The sequence below is a fragment of the Watersipora subatra genome, chromosome 8 (assembly GCF_963576615.1).
Source record: "Watersipora subatra chromosome 8, tzWatSuba1.1, whole genome shotgun sequence".
In the NCBI taxonomy this organism is placed as follows: Eukaryota; Metazoa; Bryozoa; class Gymnolaemata; order Cheilostomatida; family Watersiporidae; genus Watersipora; species Watersipora subatra.
This window is the reverse complement of record NC_088715.1, coordinates 47,505,381-47,524,076: the sequence shown is the minus strand read 5'-3', so window position 1 is coordinate 47,524,076 and position 18,696 is coordinate 47,505,381. Positions and strand designations below refer to the sequence as shown.

The 18,696-nt window shown below is 33.8% G+C and overlaps 2 protein-coding genes across 2 annotated transcripts in view; one reads left to right on the top strand and one right to left on the bottom strand.

The window, feature by feature from the left end:
* Nucleotides 1–2,298, bottom strand: part of LOC137402641 (protein furry homolog-like) — a 120,120-nt gene extending 117,822 nt beyond the window's left edge. Inside the window, exon 1 of the mRNA XM_068089146.1 lies at nucleotides 609–2,298. Within this exon, the coding sequence (XP_067945247.1) occupies nucleotides 609–2,298 (1,690 nt within the window). The remainder of the gene's footprint in view (nucleotides 1–608) is intronic.
* A 6,436-nt stretch (nucleotides 2,299–8,734) lies between these two features.
* The window catches only part of LOC137402640 (ankyrin repeat and MYND domain-containing protein 1-like), a 37,325-nt gene continuing 27,363 nt past the window's right edge, over nucleotides 8,735–18,696 (top strand). Inside the window, exons 1-6 of the mRNA XM_068089145.1 lie at nucleotides 8,735–8,921; nucleotides 9,856–9,950; nucleotides 11,865–12,011; nucleotides 13,603–13,811; nucleotides 15,519–15,632; nucleotides 17,387–17,512. Of these exons, the coding sequence (XP_067945246.1) occupies nucleotides 8,735–8,921; nucleotides 9,856–9,950; nucleotides 11,865–12,011; nucleotides 13,603–13,811; nucleotides 15,519–15,632; nucleotides 17,387–17,512 (878 nt within the window). The remainder of the gene's footprint in view (nucleotides 8,922–9,855; nucleotides 9,951–11,864; nucleotides 12,012–13,602; nucleotides 13,812–15,518; nucleotides 15,633–17,386; nucleotides 17,513–18,696) is intronic.

Genomic DNA, 18,696 nt, shown 5'->3' with positions numbered 1-18,696 from the left:
AATAATGGTTATTACCAATGGCCATCAAAGGCCTGACGTAACTGTGTCAACGTGACTGTATGCCTTGCGGCTCAAATGCTATAGAATTTTCAACATGACATAACTTCACAAGAATAACTACCAAGAGAGAGCCACATCAATATAAAAAGTATAACTTTGAAGCCTTTGAACTTATGACTATGTTAAGTAACAGTTGGAATCTTATCGCTTTAATACTAAGCTGTCCCTTGCTAATATACCCAGGCGGATGAGAACACGCAAAGCTGACGAGTCAGCATTCCAAGCCAGTGCATATTTGATAGGTCAATCAGAACTAGTTATTCACATGGATTGCATTTACGCTTACGTAAAATATAGCTTGTTAAGAACCACTGGTCGCTACTGAGTGTGTACAAGATTTGAGAGATGAGTTTACATAGATTTAGCCAATTTTAGGGTATTAACAAGACACGTGTTAACAGCAGCAAAGGTCAGCGCTGAATTATCGAATTACCTGCATCTATGCTGACAAGGAGCCATTAATCCATTACACATGCCAACATTCAATGTGCTTGCCTAGATTGCTCGATATAAAAACAAAGGTTGTTAAGGATGGTTTGCCCACTTACGTGTAGGAGCCGTATGCTCTGATAATATACTGTCCAACATTTGAAAGCTTCCCACCAGCCTGTTCATGTCAAGAGTGCCAAAGCCGGACGGTCTTTCCAACAGTGTCAAGTCGTTAACGCTGTAGGATTTGTTGGAAAGAGAACTACGGAATGAGTGGAAAGATTCTTTGTCTGAACCGACGACAGAAGTTTCGTCAAACGATCTGCAAGTGTGACTAGACAGCTCGCTATTTGATTTGAACATACTATTTTTACGTAGACTAGATTGATAAGACCGGGAATCTTCAGGAATCTTCAAATGTTGTGGCTTCATCTCGACTGTTTGAAGACTGCTTGTTGATTCTTCACTAGCGGTGTCCACGACGGTTTCACCCATCGCCTCCGCCAGTCGATAGCGTTCACTTTCAGTATCTGAAAATCCATCAGGTCGCTCAACAGAAACAGACTCACTGAAGGATTTGAGACTAATCCGTTTTACAAGCCCTTCAGATTTATCTAAAGCTGGATCTACCAACACAAATGCTTTTTTGTCTGCAGTGACTTCAGCTTCAACTGCAGAGATTTTTAGAACTTCGCATTTCATGTCCATTTCTACCTCTGAACCCTTGCCAAGTTCCCGATCTTCTACCGTCTGTGGAAAACTTCGCCTCTTCGAATTATAGCTATTTCTCCTTCGTTTTACTGAACATGGATCACTGTTCCTTTTAACATGCTGGTTCTCAAACTCGTGAATAGGTCTAGTACGTTGTAATGACGAATGCTTAGCTTTGCTTTCGTTACTGCTTCCATCTATTCTCTTATCTACATCAGCTACTGAATCAGTGATATAACTAGCAATGGATACTTGCTTTATTATCTCATCGGTGTCTGATAAGCCTTCATTAACATCCTCTCTACAATTGCTCTCTTCGACAAGGTGAGTATTGTCGATGTTGTCAGTCATTCCTTGTCGCTCACAATTGGCTTCAGTTGGCAATGGTTTTTCTATCAATTCGGGAGAATTGGGATAGGAGGTTATTGGCAAATCATCACCAACTGACTGCGAAATTTTACTAAGCTGCTTTTTATATCGAGTTTGTTTAAACTTCTGATTTTCCAAAGGTTTTTCAACTTCTGGTGTTTTCACTAGATGTGCTTCTCTGATTTTATCAGTAAGTTCTGACGAAGATTCACTCGACGGTGAGGGTGTTTTGCTTGAGCCCCATGGAAAGATCTCCGCTTTATTTGGCTTTCCAACACTCTGATGAGAGCCTTCCTCAGCTGAAATCTTTTGGAAAAAAGACAATGGACGAGCCTCGGTACTTGAAACAGGCACTCGCAAAGGTTGAGGTAAGACTATTTCCTCACTTTTACTCTTGATCAGATCCTTGTCTAGCGACTTCTCATTAGAATCTGATGGCTGAGGCGAATCTCCTAGCAACATCTGCCAATTGCCTGACGACTTTTGACGTCGATGTGATCTCTTCGCTGACTCAACAGTTGTTTCTTTGAGATTAATCGTAACCGTAGAAGCTACTTCTCCATTTTCCTGAGCGACTAGTAAACTCTTGCCATCTCCCGCTGAAGAGGATACAACCTTACCAGTTATAGAATCAAGCCCGGATTTAGATGGCTTGTCCTTCGAAGACTTCTGTGATGATTGGTCACTGGAAAGATCATAAGTCTTTCCCCCTCCAAACCACCTCTTCATTGTGTTCTATTCCAGATAATTCAAAGTTAAAAATCCATAGCAAAGTACAATCCTTCAAACCTTTTTACGATTGCCAGCATTAGTTGAGCTTCTCCAAATCATCTTTCGGATTTGTTTACATGGCGAATTACCAAGAAGTAATCAAGGCGTATCATTTGCCGTTGAAGTATACCGCGGTGACTAGTATAGAAGTGTCACACTTGAATGAGTTTCATGGCTCTACCAGCAAGGTTTACCACAACTAGCTTGTTAATTTCACTTGATGCGCATACTTCAGCACTGAACTAGTTCAACTTGATGCTGATAAGGCATTAAGATTGTTACGCATCTAAATTTGAGTAAACCTACAGAAACTGACTATGAAAAGGCTGTATTGCAGAATTCTTTAACTATCTAAACAAACAACAGCAAAATTGGAATAGAAAACAAAATTAGCTAATGAAAACCTTAAAGAAAAGCAGTAGTTAAATTTTTCTTTAATTTTCTGTCTTTTGTTAATCGATCTATGACAGTTTGCCTTAGTGCAGTTTAACATGTGTCGTGTTAAAGCGCATATCCACAAGCTACAAAACAATTCTAGTACAGCCAAAATTTCGTAACAGTTAATAATGCCGTAGCGTCCAGACATGCAGCGACATAGGAGTTAATAAAATTATTGACGTTTTCTTCCAGTAAAGAATTAAAGTGAAATCAGCGTTCATTTGCAAAGGATCTGAATCATTACATAACTAAGCTGCATGTAGTGAAAGCTCTATTGAGCGAGCATGAAACCTAAACAATAATGTAGTTGCTGCTAAAGAATCCTGGCAGCGAAATGTTTCACTCTTCAACTATTAAGCGACCAGTCGAAAGGTTTGTAATCCAGCTCAGTAGCTGAGCTATGATTTAACCTTATTTATATGCTGCATTGTGGCATGTTTATGTCATTATATTAAATGCATGACATATTAATCAAATAAGAAAGTGATGACTCCATATTTCCATGTAAGTCCGATGAAGAGCTATATAAATTTTCTGTTACTAAAGTTCAGCAGTATTACTAACATCCGAAGTAGTGAGGTTAATGAGATTAAGTATGGGATGAATAAACAGCAGTGTTAAAAATAATGAATCATTTGAATTTGCTAAGATATCCATTGTTTTTATAGATTTAACTAGTTCATTTTGAGCCAACCCTAGCAAAGGGTTTAATTTTTAAATTTTTATTTTAAATTAATTAAATATTTAAATCAATATTTTTAAATCGCTTAAAACTTGTAAAATCTTAAAATTTATTTAAGGTTACTTAAATGCGTGTCAACTCACATTTTGGCTAGAAATTTCACAACATACAGTTTCCAAGTTTTGACAGTGCGTACCGCTTTTATATAAGTGTTATCAAAGATTTTAACAAACATTATACAACTTAATAAAATTGATAAACAAATATTTCCTGAAAAATGGAACAACTGTTCAACAATATTGGTGGCCCTCAAGAGGCCATCGGGGTATGAAACTGAACAAATCGCACTAACAAACTGCGGAGAATTTTGGTCATTTAACACGATCCAATCAGCATTTAACTATGTTTCAGCATAGCAGAATAAAGGGGAGAAAATTCCCTTTTCAATGACATATGGTTTGCTATAGTTTGTGGCAGAAAAAAAAATTGGCGAAAACAGCAAACTATGCATGAGAATGCAGACAGTCCATCATTTTTTTTAAATCGAAGTATCAAAAGTGCTGATATATCACACCGTTCAGTTTGGTCCCAGTTTGTAACTCATAAACATCATAGTTATATCAACGCAAGTTTATTTCAACTCCTTTTGCTGGTTCATAAAAGCGCAAGATTCATCATCAAAGCGCTGATTTTCATTCAACAAACTCAAATATAGAATTACTGCTGAAGTAGCAAATATTGTCTATTGTTGTAACATTTCAGCAGTTGTACTAGAAGCTAGTACAATTGTTATGAGTCGATCTGCGCATATTTTAATTTACGTGGAGCAATATTACTGTATTCTTAACGTGATATTTTGCCATTTCTTTCTCCATTCGTTATTTCATTCTTGCTATTTGAACGATTTTTCAAATTTTCTCACATGTTACAACATTTTCTACATATATTACAGTTTTTATGTTTAGCAATATTTAGGACCTTTTACCAGGTCCTCTAAAACTTGATATACACTGTATATCCATGTTATGCGACATTTTGAAAGTTAAATCACTGAACAAACTAGGTTTGTAATAATTAAACTAGGTTAAGCGTATCTTAACATTTCCAAAGCTGAAGCATGTGTGTGATTGTATAAGTCATTGTAAATCTTTTTTCCACTTTCTGCTGTTCAGATTTGTCCAGTCACGAAAATAGACTCTAAACATACTGACAAGCTGCACAGGTGCTTGTAAGACATCGTGAATGACTTAGTAATAACCTTTAGCAAGCGGATCAAGGAACCTTAGGCGAGGCGATAAAATCCTGAGCATCTGAATGTGAGAAATTTATATTTTCGAAATTCAAGAGACAAATTTAAACAATTTAAAAGGCTTTGTTAACATAAAACTATACATTTTTTCATCTTTATAAAAAAACTTTGTTATAGTGATACACTTTTCCATTTCTATCACCTACCACGCTGTGGAGTACAAAATCAGACACTACTAGTAATTCAAAATCTATCAAAATCATTCATCATACTTAATGGATCGCATTCTCTTCAAGAATGCGATCCAGTCTTTCTCGCTTCAAGTAAACCGCACTGAAACCTGCGCAAGATTTACATAGATAACGATCTTAACAGGAGAGTTAAGATCAAGCAGTTATCAATAGCAATTTCGCTATGCCAACGAGTGCATGACAAATGACTTGCATGAACATGAATTCACTTAACTTGGTGATTAATCTGGTAACTATGGAAACAACGCGACTATCGAATAGCAAATCGCTTAGCAACATGTAAACAGTGAGAATGAAGCATGTGTTCATCATTTCAACTATATCTTTAGTTTGTAAATAAATAAAATATATTTCTTTATAACTTTATCTAGATTAGGGTTTCAATAGCTGACAAGAGGGGGCAACTGCTATTTCTAGGCCATTAGAAGCGGTGTCTTAAGTTAGAGTAATGTGCTAAATGAAGTCAACTTTGGAATCTTTATAATGGCTCGTAAATAAATAATAAAACTTAAATTAAAACAGTTGAACATAAAAAAGTTGCTAATTTTCATAGACTATGAATGAGGACAGAAACGTTATAAAAATAAACTAAAAAGAACCTGAATTTTACGTTATTAATTTCTAACCGTAATTTGCTTATCAAGCAAATAATGCAGCTAAGAAGTAAGAGTCTCACACTAAAATTGACGCTACTCCATAAGAAAATATTTTAAATTGTTTTGCTGCCACTAAATGAAAATATTGAGCTGGAGCAAAAAATAAAAGCATAACTTACCATTGACATCCAGACCCAGAACTACTGAAGATTTAGAAGATAAAGAAGGAACAAGAAGACTCTTGGAGGGTTGGGGAAAATCCATGTTTCAATTTACAGCTTGCACGATAATACAAGCTGTATTTTTTGAGTTCATCTTCTGCAGTTGATGTCAAATCTGAAAGTCAAAAGTATGAAGCCGGTAGTAAATGTTGTACAGTTTAAGCAGACCAAACCTAACTTTAAAACTTTTTTGTATTAATATCACGTATTAAAGGTAAATATATCATAAGTAACGATCATTTGTCTCACAACCAACGCACTTGATCTCTGCAGTTTCAGTTTAGACTCAAAATTCTACACCTGAATTATTAATTAAGCCTTATAAACTAACTTGAATAGTTTGAGGTGGTTATTTACAACAATAATTAAAGATTTTATGACATAGCACTAAAAATCATCACTGAAGAGGCAAGCAGTTCGCTTGATTTAATCTTCAGCCATGCCTGTGATAGAGAGTGCAAGGCACTCAGGAATATGTTATGAATAGCGCTAAAGTTAATAGAGTATACAACTATAGCTACTAATAAATCGTAGGCATACCTATAAAAAAAATTTTAAGGTAAGTAAATAGTTTAGTTCATACTCTTAAAAAAGCAATTTTCTCTCATTTCAATTAATTATCAGACCATAATCTCTCGGTTCTCGAATAGCATTTCATGAGTCAAGGTCATTTGTGTTTATAACCTCCTCCAGCGTGTTCAGATCAGTTTTGTTTTATAATTGTGTAGTCTTTGCGATTTAAAGTTTTTTGTTTAAATTTTTCATTAAAACAATTTTGGTCAAATAGTTTGAGTTGTTTTTCACAATTCGCGTTAAATGTGTTAATGGATGCATAGCAACGAAATGGTCCACTTCCGGAAAGATCTTACTTCTTTGCAAGTTTGTTGTCATATTCTTATTTGAAACAACATGAACGCTGGGCAGTTTTTTTTTAAAAACAAACCACAGTTTTTTGTCTAAAAATAATATATTACAATGAACTAACACAATCAAATATCCAAGTTTTCGTTTTGTTGCTTAGTCTTTTGTAATAGTAAGCAGTCAATCGCCTTTTCACGATTGGCATGAAGATCGGTTAGCGTTTGTTCACAAATATTGCTAGCTTTTAGATAACTAAATATGATGTCAAAATTTGATAAGTGTATTATCTTGATGTGCATGTTCAATACATTGCGTAAAACCCCCTGTCAGTCAACTTGTGTAGTTTTGTTGAGTTTTAAATAAAATGAATAATTTAAAATTATTCATTTTATTATTAACATTTAATTGTGGCCTGTGCAATATATTGGATATAATATTTGTTGGTAACAATTTTACTAATAATGGTATTCAATGTTAGTTAAATTGAACAACCATATAGTAGTTTTTTTCATGTTGTGGTTCATGAAATGTAAGTGTCATAGATGATAGTTAATGCTCAATGTGATATTTTGCAAAATAAAAAAAAATAATTTGTGCCATATAAAAACTTTGATATTAACTCAAATTGTGCTTTTAACATTGAACTGCAGCAAACCAAAATTAGACATACATCGAGACATATACTGATTCAGTGTAAATATATTTTTAGAATTGTGATCGATAAAAACAAACTCAAATTATTAGCATATATACGAGCGTGGTGTTAAACTTGCTTAATTATTAAATATGCAACACTTTGTTTTTTAACTATCAAAGCAGTGTTAGTTTTTTTGTAAATGTATAGTTGGAAGGTATCTGAAATTGTTTTGTGTAGTTTTCCATTATTTTGCTTAGATTTTTAGTTAAAGAAACAACTGCTAGCTACAAGAACTAGTTATACAAAGCATCTAAGCTATAGAATAATAACGCTGTATCATAAATACTAAACCTTTCAAAAATACAAGAATGTTATTACTAGCGCTATTTGTGGTGTTGATATAAAACAATTGCATAGAGAAGAAAAGTGAGATGTTTTACATAGAATCATTAAATAAGTTTTACCTACTATTTTATTTACAATCATTTCATCAACAAAGTAATTATGTATTTAGTCACATTGAATACGCTGGTATTATAACTAAAAATAATCAAGTGTACAATATGGCAAAAAAATTAAAATCTGTAATACATACACTTGAAAATTTTCTTAGTGTAATGCCTTGAGCAATTGGACGACATTTTTTCAAGCTATTAAAAGCTTTACAAAAACACCAAATTTATTCAGTGGGTTTCCAGATTTTAGTTTTCTTAATATGCCACGTAATAAAACTCAAGCAATTTAACTTCAAGAGTTTAGTCTTTCTATAGTTATACATTCTTATCTAACATTAGTGAAGTATTACCCATTCATATCTAACATTAGTCTAGTATTATACATTCATATCTAACATTAGTCTAGTATTATACATTCATATCCAAATTAGTCTAATATTATGCACTCATATCTAACATTAGTCTACTATTATATGTTCATATCTAACATTAGTCTAGTATTACCCATTCATATCTAACATTAGTCTAGTATTATACATTCACATCTAACATTAGTCTACTATTATACATTCATATCTAACATTAGTCTAGTATTATACATTCATATCTAACATTAGTTTACTATTATACATTCATATCTAACATTAGTTTACTATTATACATTCACATCTAACATTAGTCTAGTATTATACCTTCACATCTAACATTAGTCTAGTATTATACATTCATATCTAACATTGGCTTACTATTATACATTCATATCTAACATTAGTCTACTATTATACATTCATATCTAACATTAGTCTAGTATTATACATTCATATCTAACATTAGTCTAGTATTATACATTCATATCTAACATTAGTCTAGTATTATACATTTATATCTAACATTGGTCTACTATTATACATTCATATCTAACATTAGTCTACTATTATACATTCATATCTAACATTGGTCTACTATTATACATTCATAACTAACAAGACTCACCAACTTGCAGAATGACATTTTCACCGTTACCTCGTCTGAGGACGGCCAACAGTTCTAGTGACTGCATAGAGTACAGCACTGGAGCCAAGTATGTCGGTAAAGTAGAAGGCAAAAGACGAAAAGGCTCCGGAACTTTCCACTGGCCGAATGGTGCCAAGTATGAAGGAGAATTCGCGGATAATCGCCGTGAAGGGCAAGGTAAGTTGTAATTGCTATGTTTTACCTATCTTTTATTTTTTTGGTTTATTTTTTGGGAAATGTTTCCACGCTTCAAATGGGGTCGAAGTTGCTTCCAGTCCAAATCATAGAACCGTAAAATCGGAAAGTATTCGACTGACTCCATTTTGTTTCACTAAATATGTGTGAAGGCATTCGCTGGGAGAGAGCTACTCTACTTTAACTAGTTTCATTCTGAGGGATACATTGAAAATCTTGGAAAGGTCTATATAGTACAACTCCAAGTCATCGAAATGGTAGGGTCTGAATTCATCGGCAGCAAGCAACTCCGAACCCATTCGAAGTATGGAAGAAGTGATTTTGTATCAACAAGCTTTTATTGAGTTTAAAAGTGCTAACCGTCTGCTCTTGTGAGCTGCAAGTTCGCTTTACCATTATTACTTTAATTTTTTTGCCAGTATTTCAATTGATTTACAATTGAATACAATTATTTGATTTGCTCTTGATCAATTTTGACACTTTGTTGTTTTTACATAATAAAATTCAGTGTCTTTTTTTTCATTATTTGTCAAGAGAATGGAAAAATCTATAAAACTCTTAGAAATATTGGCAAATATTTTTTATAGAGCCTAATTACTTGTTGTCAATAGCTTTTTGTTTACAAATTTTTTGAATTTATATTATTTTTGACAATTTTTTTATATATAAACTTGTTTTATAAACAACAAATCCACAATTTTGCTATTGCCGATGGAGTTGTGAAGTTGCCAGTCCTTCTTAGCATAACTTTTTTTAACAAAATTTTAAGATTTTAGGGAGTTTTTTGCAAATTTTTTATTAAAATATAACTAGCGCAACCTCAGGTACAAAGCTTCACGTTGTTTAAGCAAATTGAGTACTTGTCGACTTTAGTTTCTTTATAAAAGTTTGATGAACTCGCTCTATTGATCTACAGGAGTTCAAGAGTGGCCAGATGGCAGTCTGTATGAGGGAGTGTTTAGTGATGATTTGAGACACGGTCAAGGCACCCAAACTTGGCAAGATGGATCTGTAAGCCTTAAAATTATATTCATGCTAGATTGAGTTCTGTTGATAATTTGAACTTTTTTGATAATATCATCAGAATTATCAACAATTATTTGAAAATCGATAGCTTTCGCAAAAAATTTGGCGTAATCTAAAAGCCCTTGTATGAGTTTTTTTTATTCTTTAAACTTTTTAAACCAAATTAAAGCATTTTTGCTTCTGTGAATACAGTACATGGTTGACACCTAGGTAACAACAGCGTCATCATAAACTAAGCAATAGAAATTCTGTGTACTTATATGTTTCATCTATTTTATGGCAGTCGTAAAGCTTGGTTTATACCATTCTTGAATAAAGTTGTGTTTTTGTTAGAGACATTTATTCATTATTGGGTTGTTAATAAGTAATAATATTCATAGTTATCATACAGCGCTTTTGAGGTAAGACAAGTCCAAAGTGTGTCGACAATGTGCATGATCATTGCCACCTTGTGTGAAGAATGTGTGAGTTGAAATCAATGTCTTATTTATTTGTCTGTGCAACTGTGAATCCCAAAATAGAAACTTAGCTTTGACTATTTAAGTTTTCTTCATGCTTGCTTTTATGACAGCATAATTTTTTAATTAGAGGGTTTCGTAAAAACATAGATGACTTACTGAAACCATGTTTTAAGATGGCTGCTTAGAGTTGTTTTAGTTTTCTTATTCAGAAATGCATTTATACCTCAAGCAACCATGGTCTAGCGGGTTTAGTAAAACGTGCGATGCGTGAAGCATTGCGGGACGCTGCTTAAAGGGTAAAATCATGACAGATCGTCATAAAATTGCTCCCAAAGGCTTACCATATGCATTTTAAGTAATATTTCAACAAACCAGTGATTTTCTTTCCAAGTTTAAATTATTTTCAAGCTAATACATGTCGGAGTTTTGTTTAAAGCATGTGTGAATATGATAACTCCTGACAATTTTAGCTAGTTTTAATACATTTTGAACTAATTTCGATCTTCACGCATTTTCCTAGTTTGAGAAAAATCTCAACAAACTAGAAAAATGCATGAGGGTCAAAATTGGTCCAAAATGTACTAAAACTAGCTAAAAACACTTTGAAATTTATTAGAAATTGCCAGCAATCATATTCACACTTGCTTAAAAACTTCGACTTGTATTAGCTTGAAAATAATTTGCACTTGGAAAGAAATTCACTGGTTTGTTGAGATATTACTTAAAATGCATCTGGTAAGCCATTGGGAGCAATTTTATGACAATCCGACATGAATTTAGCCATCATGCAGTGTCACGCAATTCATCACGCATCGCACGTTTTACTAAACCCGGTCGTCTAGCGGTCCCTAGCGCCTGACCAGCAAACAACAGGTTGGGGGTTCAATACCCAAAAAAGGCCACTAGTGTTGACAGGAATGACATCCAACTGTAAATTGTTCTCTGCAACTGGGCATGCCTATAACTGAGCATGTTTACAGTTGTGGAGGTTCTTTTACCACTAGATTCAGACATTTCCAGCCAAGCAATTATGGATCACAGAGCCATTGTTTGTGTAACATTGCTCTTACAAACATGCACCGCTTTAGCTTGCAGTAAGCTAAACAGATGTCATGCTCGATCCTGAAGGAATTGCTCAAACAAGTCTTTACCTTTGAAAACTAATGATTGATGTAGTCATCCATATATATAAAGACATTGCTTTAGCCACATGGGGTCTCTGATATCTACTTCTCTTATGATGTTGTATTGTGTATCGGGCATCTTTAAATTAAAACATGGACCTTTCGGCCTCAGTATAGTTCAGTTTGCTAATTAACTGCTGGTAATTTTCTCAACTCTTTCGCAGCTATTCAGCAGCTCAAATTAGACACAAGTTTTTTGGCTTCTGTTTGGTAAGGAGTACAATAGGTGGTAATATGAGTTCCTCTCTTTACAGAAATACACAGGTCTGTTCTTCAGAGACCGTCGGCATGGTCGAGGCCACTACATTTGGGCAGACGGCTCTAGTTTTCTTGGCCAGTTTTACACAGACAGAAGAGAGGGCTATGGCAAGTTTACCTACAGCAATGGCAACGTTTTTGAGGTGAGCCTCGACTTGACTTGGCATGTTTTTAACAATCACAAAGTGATTGGTTAACACCCAATAGCCTAACAGCTTTTGGTATGGATAGGAGTGTTGGCGGTTTTAGAGGTTGCTTAGAAAAGGTGTTTGGTAAAAAATGAAATCTTAGTAAGACCATGATCTTAGCTTAAAGTCACAAAGGCAAACCGATCCTTTTTTTATCTTAGAATGCGGGCTACTAGCGAGCTAGCAAAAATGGAACAATATTAAGCTATGATGTATTGTCTATTGCTAGTGTTTTTCTATAAATAGATAACTTCGAAAACTCTCAAAGATACATTTTCTCCGGACCATGTACGTACATTCAAGGTTATAATTGAGATGTGGTGATGAAAATGTCTCACCGAACTGAATGTGAAAACAATTTTTGCAGAACCATGTATATTGACAGTCATTTGTAAAAATTTAGAAAATATTAGCACTCGTACACTGGCAGTTCGGTATGCCATGAGAGATTTTCAGTTGTGATAGCTAATTGCGTAATTATTCCTGTTATGTGGCAAGGCAATCAACTTTTGCAGGTGGTATAGTGTGAGTCTGCCAAGTCGAAAGTCGCGAGTTCGACTTTGGTTGCCAGCAATCTTTTCCTAACTGCTAAGGGTGGCTACGAATGGACACGGCTCATTATAGTAAAAATTATGTTGAATCATATACTTCTGCATTTAAACGTGTTATAATTAAATGCAGAACAATAGGTTAGGTATTTAAATAGACATTTGATTATGCATTTAAAAGTTTTATATCTAAATGATTATTTACGGTCTCCTTATCATTGACATTTTTATTTTAATAAGTGTTAACAAATGATAACGTCATTCTTGTAAAAAAATATTAGTGCAAATACTTCATAATGTGTCAGTATTTTTATATGGAACTCAATTTAAAAACAAACTGGTCATCAGTCATTAATTAAAAATATGTTTAAATGGATCCAAACTAAAAATATCCAGCAATTTGTGCACTTTACTCCTAAGAGAAGACAATTCTTGACATAGCTCAAATGAGCAAATTAACTAATTGCCTGTGTAAAAGTCTGTTATACAAAGATAAACTAAAAGTCTGGATCTGATTGTTATAACACTGACAATGTTATGACATTTAAGGTATTTTTAATACCCAATAAATAGTTATATTGAGCACATCTTTCAGACTCTCCTGTTATATTATACGAGTATCCAGGCAGTCCAGTGCACCATGGGAGACCATCAAGTGTAATAACCCTACAATTATTCAGTTAGGCTGCAAGGCGGTAGAGTGGTGCAGTTGATAGGGTGCCTGGCCGCTAGGCCGACTATATGAGTTTGGTTCCCATTCGATAAATTTTTTCCCAACCTTGAACAGTAGTTTCGGACAGAGGGACGGACAGAAATTAACTATACATACAAATATTCCGTACTGCTAATGAGCGGTTAATTGGTTCAGGTGGTAGCGCAACAGGTTGCCCAGCCAAATGTCATGAGTTCAAATCCTGCTTGATGCAATTTTTTTTCGACCTGCAACCTTGACTTCTGACAGACACGGCTCTTATTATAGTAAATATTCATTTCTACAGGGTCTATACAAGAAGGATGAAAGATTTGGTCCGGGAGTTCTGACATACACCGACGGAAGACAGGATGTCGGCATTTGGCTTGGCGAGCGACTGGTTAAACTGCTCTCATGTCTGGAAGACAGATTCTCTATGAGACATCACAAAGAGTTGGACTACTGTGTTGATGACCATAAACATATGATTCAACTGGAAGACAGATATTACAATAAGTGAGTAGATGTCTATTGTATGCGAGCATCGAATGGTCGGTTAGGTCATAAAATCTTAGCTGAAGCCCTCATGCAATCAGGAATGTATTATTTTATTGCGTAATCACATAAATGATCAAATACTGCCTATCTGTAACAGTCTACTGTAAAAATATCTGAATGCTTAATTAGTAAAATTGCCTATTTTTTGCTTCTATATACATTGTATATATATGTTTCTCAAAGTATGTCCGTATGTGTATTCTAGATTTGATTGTCTAGGTTGATAGCAATTATTAGAATAGTTGTAGCTGGACAACAATGCAGACACAAAGTTATTACCGCCATTAGAAGCCTATCTTATTAAGCAGCTTACTAGAGTTTTCCATTGGCAATGTGCCAGGCTACTAGCTTGAAAGTTACTGTTGTTTGAAAAAGTTTTCAAACCTTTACAGTTGTTTTTATTTTTCTCTTAATTTATTTCAACTACACAAAACACTTCTCTCATGATATGTAGTTTGAAAGTAAGAATGGAAAATGTTGTTATATGTTAAATACAAATCAATTTTCTGTCCAAAGACTTTTTTATTACCCGGGCAAGGTCGGGTAGTACAGCTAGTGTATTATCAAATCACACTTTATCATAGTCTCTGTGTGTTAGTCCATATAAAAGCTATGCATTTCCACATTTTTGTCTGATTTTATCCAAACTTAACACAGATACGATGCGTGACTTCCGCCAGGTCACTAAAAGTATTTGGTTTACAAACTTCAGCTGCTTCCTGAGAACCAGCCTGCTAAACATCTACCTACGGGCTATTTGATTAAAGATTGGAATAAATTGTGGGCACTGCTAGGTTTTCCATTAGTTAAAGAGTATTAGACTGAGAGTGATCTTATTTAGGCGGCTTGAGGAGAACTCGATGTTAAACCCCTTTGACTTACAAAGTTAACTTGAAAGTTGTGAAAATTTTCATTGTTAGTGAAAAGCTAGTGGTCACAAATCTTGCAATAACTGTATCACCTTCCTATGTAATATACAAATTAAGTGGTAGTCTTTACATATATGTACACATTATGCTTCATTATTCCTTGTCAATTATCAGCTATGACAAAATGTTTTGGTATTTATCATCCGCTACCTGTGAACCAGACTCTTAAACACCAATCTGCAGGCTACGGGATTCAAAATAAAAGAAATCTTAGGCATTGGCAAGCTAGTCTTGTCATAATCTGAGTATTTCTGTAACAAATTATTGATAGTTGGCATTCATAATGGCAAAATGGTTTATGGAAAATAGTAAAAGGTATACAAAAGTTTGATAAATTTTGAGAATAATTAAATAAAATTTTAATTGAAAAGAGAACTTAGTGCTAATACATAACAAAATAAAATCGAAAAATTTAGACAAAAATTTTAGTCTAAAATTTTATGAAGAACTGCCATTTGGCATAGTACATGACATTGCACAGATATTGAATGTAGTAGCCATGTTTTACATATTCTCTTTTTATTGTTATGTCACAATGTTGTCTACTTGTTGCCAATATTTGCACTTTAAAACACCTTTTGTCAAACATTCAATTATTCCAACTAAAAAACTTTTGAAAAAACTGGTTAAAATGCTTTATGGCACCGTGCCAAAACTAGGAACACTAATGCTTTAAGTCTAACTATTTGCATGTATCAGATCTACATGTAGAATGTCATTGAGTTAAATGTTGCAGGAACGAGGTTTTAGAGCATATCATTCATCCTCCCCCAGCCTTCAACTACAAGGGAAATGAGCATTTGGAGGAAAATAGCAAAGGCATCTTCAGCGATTCTCTTCATCCAGAGAGGTACGTCTGTAATACTGACAGTTTAGTTGCTAGGGGAGGGAACATTGTTGTACAGTGAGCTTAGAACTTCACGATCGAGAGTGTGCTTATACCTACTCAGTACAGGAAGTACTCGACCCGGTGTAGCTCAAATTTTGCAAAATGAAAAATGAATAAATTTAATATGTATGCAAAATGTATTTTGATTGGATAACGATAAAAAATATAGATAAACAATGGCTAGAGTTCTTTATGAAAATTCTTAAAAAACTGTAATGTTTGAGATTATAGTTTAAATTAACTCTTTACTGATCACTGAATCGGATTTAAAAAGATTATGTAACTTTATGTAATTCATTTAACGGTTTAGTCAAAATATGAGTGGTCCTCGACTTACGACGTTCATCCATTCTCAAGCCCTGGCGAATACCAGTGTGAGTCGGAACATCCTGAATAAATTACTCTGTACACTTATTAATATCTAGCTTCACCCCATGATGATAGCCTTTCCTTTTTGTGATGTATGACCATTAGAAAAGTCTGTCTTGCACTTTGGAACCATAATGAAAGTCAAAAAATTTAATAAACTCAAACAGGTGGCAGAGTGAGAACCGGTAGGTACAACCAAAATAGCGTATAATTGAAACTGTGTTACACATTGATGCTATACTCTTCCACCACAAGCAGAACAAAGCATATTCATCCCTGCACTCTGGATACTGGTGCACAATCGTACGCGTTGTTTATGTCATAAGCAATGTTAGGACAGAACTACGTTAAATCATATTTTTAATATTTTCTATCCGTATTGCCAAATGACTGAGCAAATACTCATTACGCATGTCCCACCGGACTACTAGAGCATAAGGAAAGTATTGTTTGGGTGAGCAGATTACTTCAAACTTCTCGATTCGCTTTTCATTTAAATTACTTATAATAAATTTTTTGACAGTTTCAAATCAGTTTAAGCTCGCAAAAAATACGTCAAATTCTTCTCCTTTCTCAGCCTGAAGCCGTTTTATTCATATATAGATGTATTCATGGTGTTACTAAGTAGAAAAATTTTAAAAAGTTAAACCTTACGCTATCATTCAATGAAGCCTAGCACTGAGCTAGTTGTTTCCATCAACAAAGCCTTTAAATTGTATAAAGTGAAAGCGTGTAAAGTGTACTTTTTATTTTCATTAAGTTTTTTATTTTGAAAAATTATATAAATGTGTATTTCAATGTAAGATATATTTAATATAATTATTGTAGCCATAAATTTTCATAATATTATAGCAAAGCAGGTTTATGAGTAATATTAGTATTGTTTTAACTGTTGTTGTTGCTGTTTGCTATTTATCATAGTTTTTTTTTAAAAGAAGACTTCAAATTTAGTGTCAATTTTGATCTTCTAATTTAATTTTCAAGTTAGTAGAAGTAAACAGTTTACAAATCAAAAGATTGCACTTCCTTTGACTAAAAATAATACTTCATTATTCGGGATAGATTTGAATTGCTTGATGAGAAATTTGGCTTATATATTCTGCAAACAACTTAGTAAATTATTCAATCGAATACCATTTGTAATAATATTGTGTGTGCTTACAACATAACTACACATGAAAAATAGCTGCTCTATTTATTCAACAGTAATGTAATATTTTTCACTGCATTTTCTGAATAAATTAATACTCTGCTATTTAAAAAAACATGTATGTGTTTCGGAGATAATATTATTGCTAATTATATTATCTCATAATCCTGTATACCAGTATATTTGTGTACTTTAGTCTTGCTATGGATTGTGAAGTCTTTGAAAAGGAGTTCTTTGGTGAAGAAGGTACTAAAGAGGCTGACACGGTAGAAGCAATAAACAGCACCCCTATTCTAATAGACATACAGAAATATGTTCACAGGTTAGATGCAAGTACTGACTCAGTTTACTCATATTGTGCTAATAATATAAGTTAAAGGAAATCTTATGATGTTATTAGAATAGCTGTAGCTAGACAACAATGCTGATGCAACGTCATGGCCTACCACCATTAGAAGCCTAGCACCTATTAACTAGATTACTGGAATTACTAGCTTAGAATAAGTAAGCTTATTAGCTCACTTAGTTTATAAGATGTTTTTTTAACACCCTGGCAATGCCAGGAGGCACAGCTAGTCTGATATATAAATTGATATATTAGTCTTTTTGAATTAGATGTTTTTTGAATCTCAAAAGTCTTTTATCGAGTTGAAACAATTCTTTACAAAGTTGATTTCTGATCCTTCCTCACCCTTGGTTTAACTATCTCTAGTGAGGTCAGCCACTGATGGTAGAGTTAGACAGTGCAACATTTCATTGACATACTACTAGAAGCCTACACAGTCTCTCACTCGGCTCATTACCGCTGTATACAGTTTTTTTATCATATCCTTTATATTATTTTAATTAACCAATTATATCAATTAATTAATTGACATATTTGTCTGTTTGTCTGTAGGTATTTCCTCCACGGAAACTAACTTTTCAACAATCTGCGTAAAAATTTGCATGTTTTTTTATATTCATCCAGGTTTTAGGTTCAACAAACTTTTGGGGATAACACCCCGAAGTCTAAAAAATCTTTGTGTGAATGAAAATTATGCTAATTACAATTTCGTAATGAGAAACTTAAATGTTTCTCATTTTGAAAATTTTCTTATGGGTTTGAACCCATCATTTTCAACCTATCAGACTGACACTCTAACCAACTGAGCTGATCTGTTACATTCTGTAGTCTAAGAATAACTGGGCTGATCAAAAATAAACATTGCTTATTAACATCTTTGTTTTGTTTGTTTATTTGTTTGAAATTTATAAGAATAAAAGAATGCAAATTAGAAAAGCAAGTTGTAGCTTTCACCCGGAGCATGTATAGGCGTGTCTGTTGGGCGTGTTTGGCATTTCTGGGGTGTCTGCTTGTTAAAATACAAAGCTTATATTTAAAGTTTCCATGAAATAGTTTTGTTATCTTAAGAGGAATAGTTGTAGTCTAGTTTTGTGGTTTTTCACAATTAGTTTCTATAGATAAGTATTCACTAGTTTACAGCTCTATCGAAAGCTTGTTGG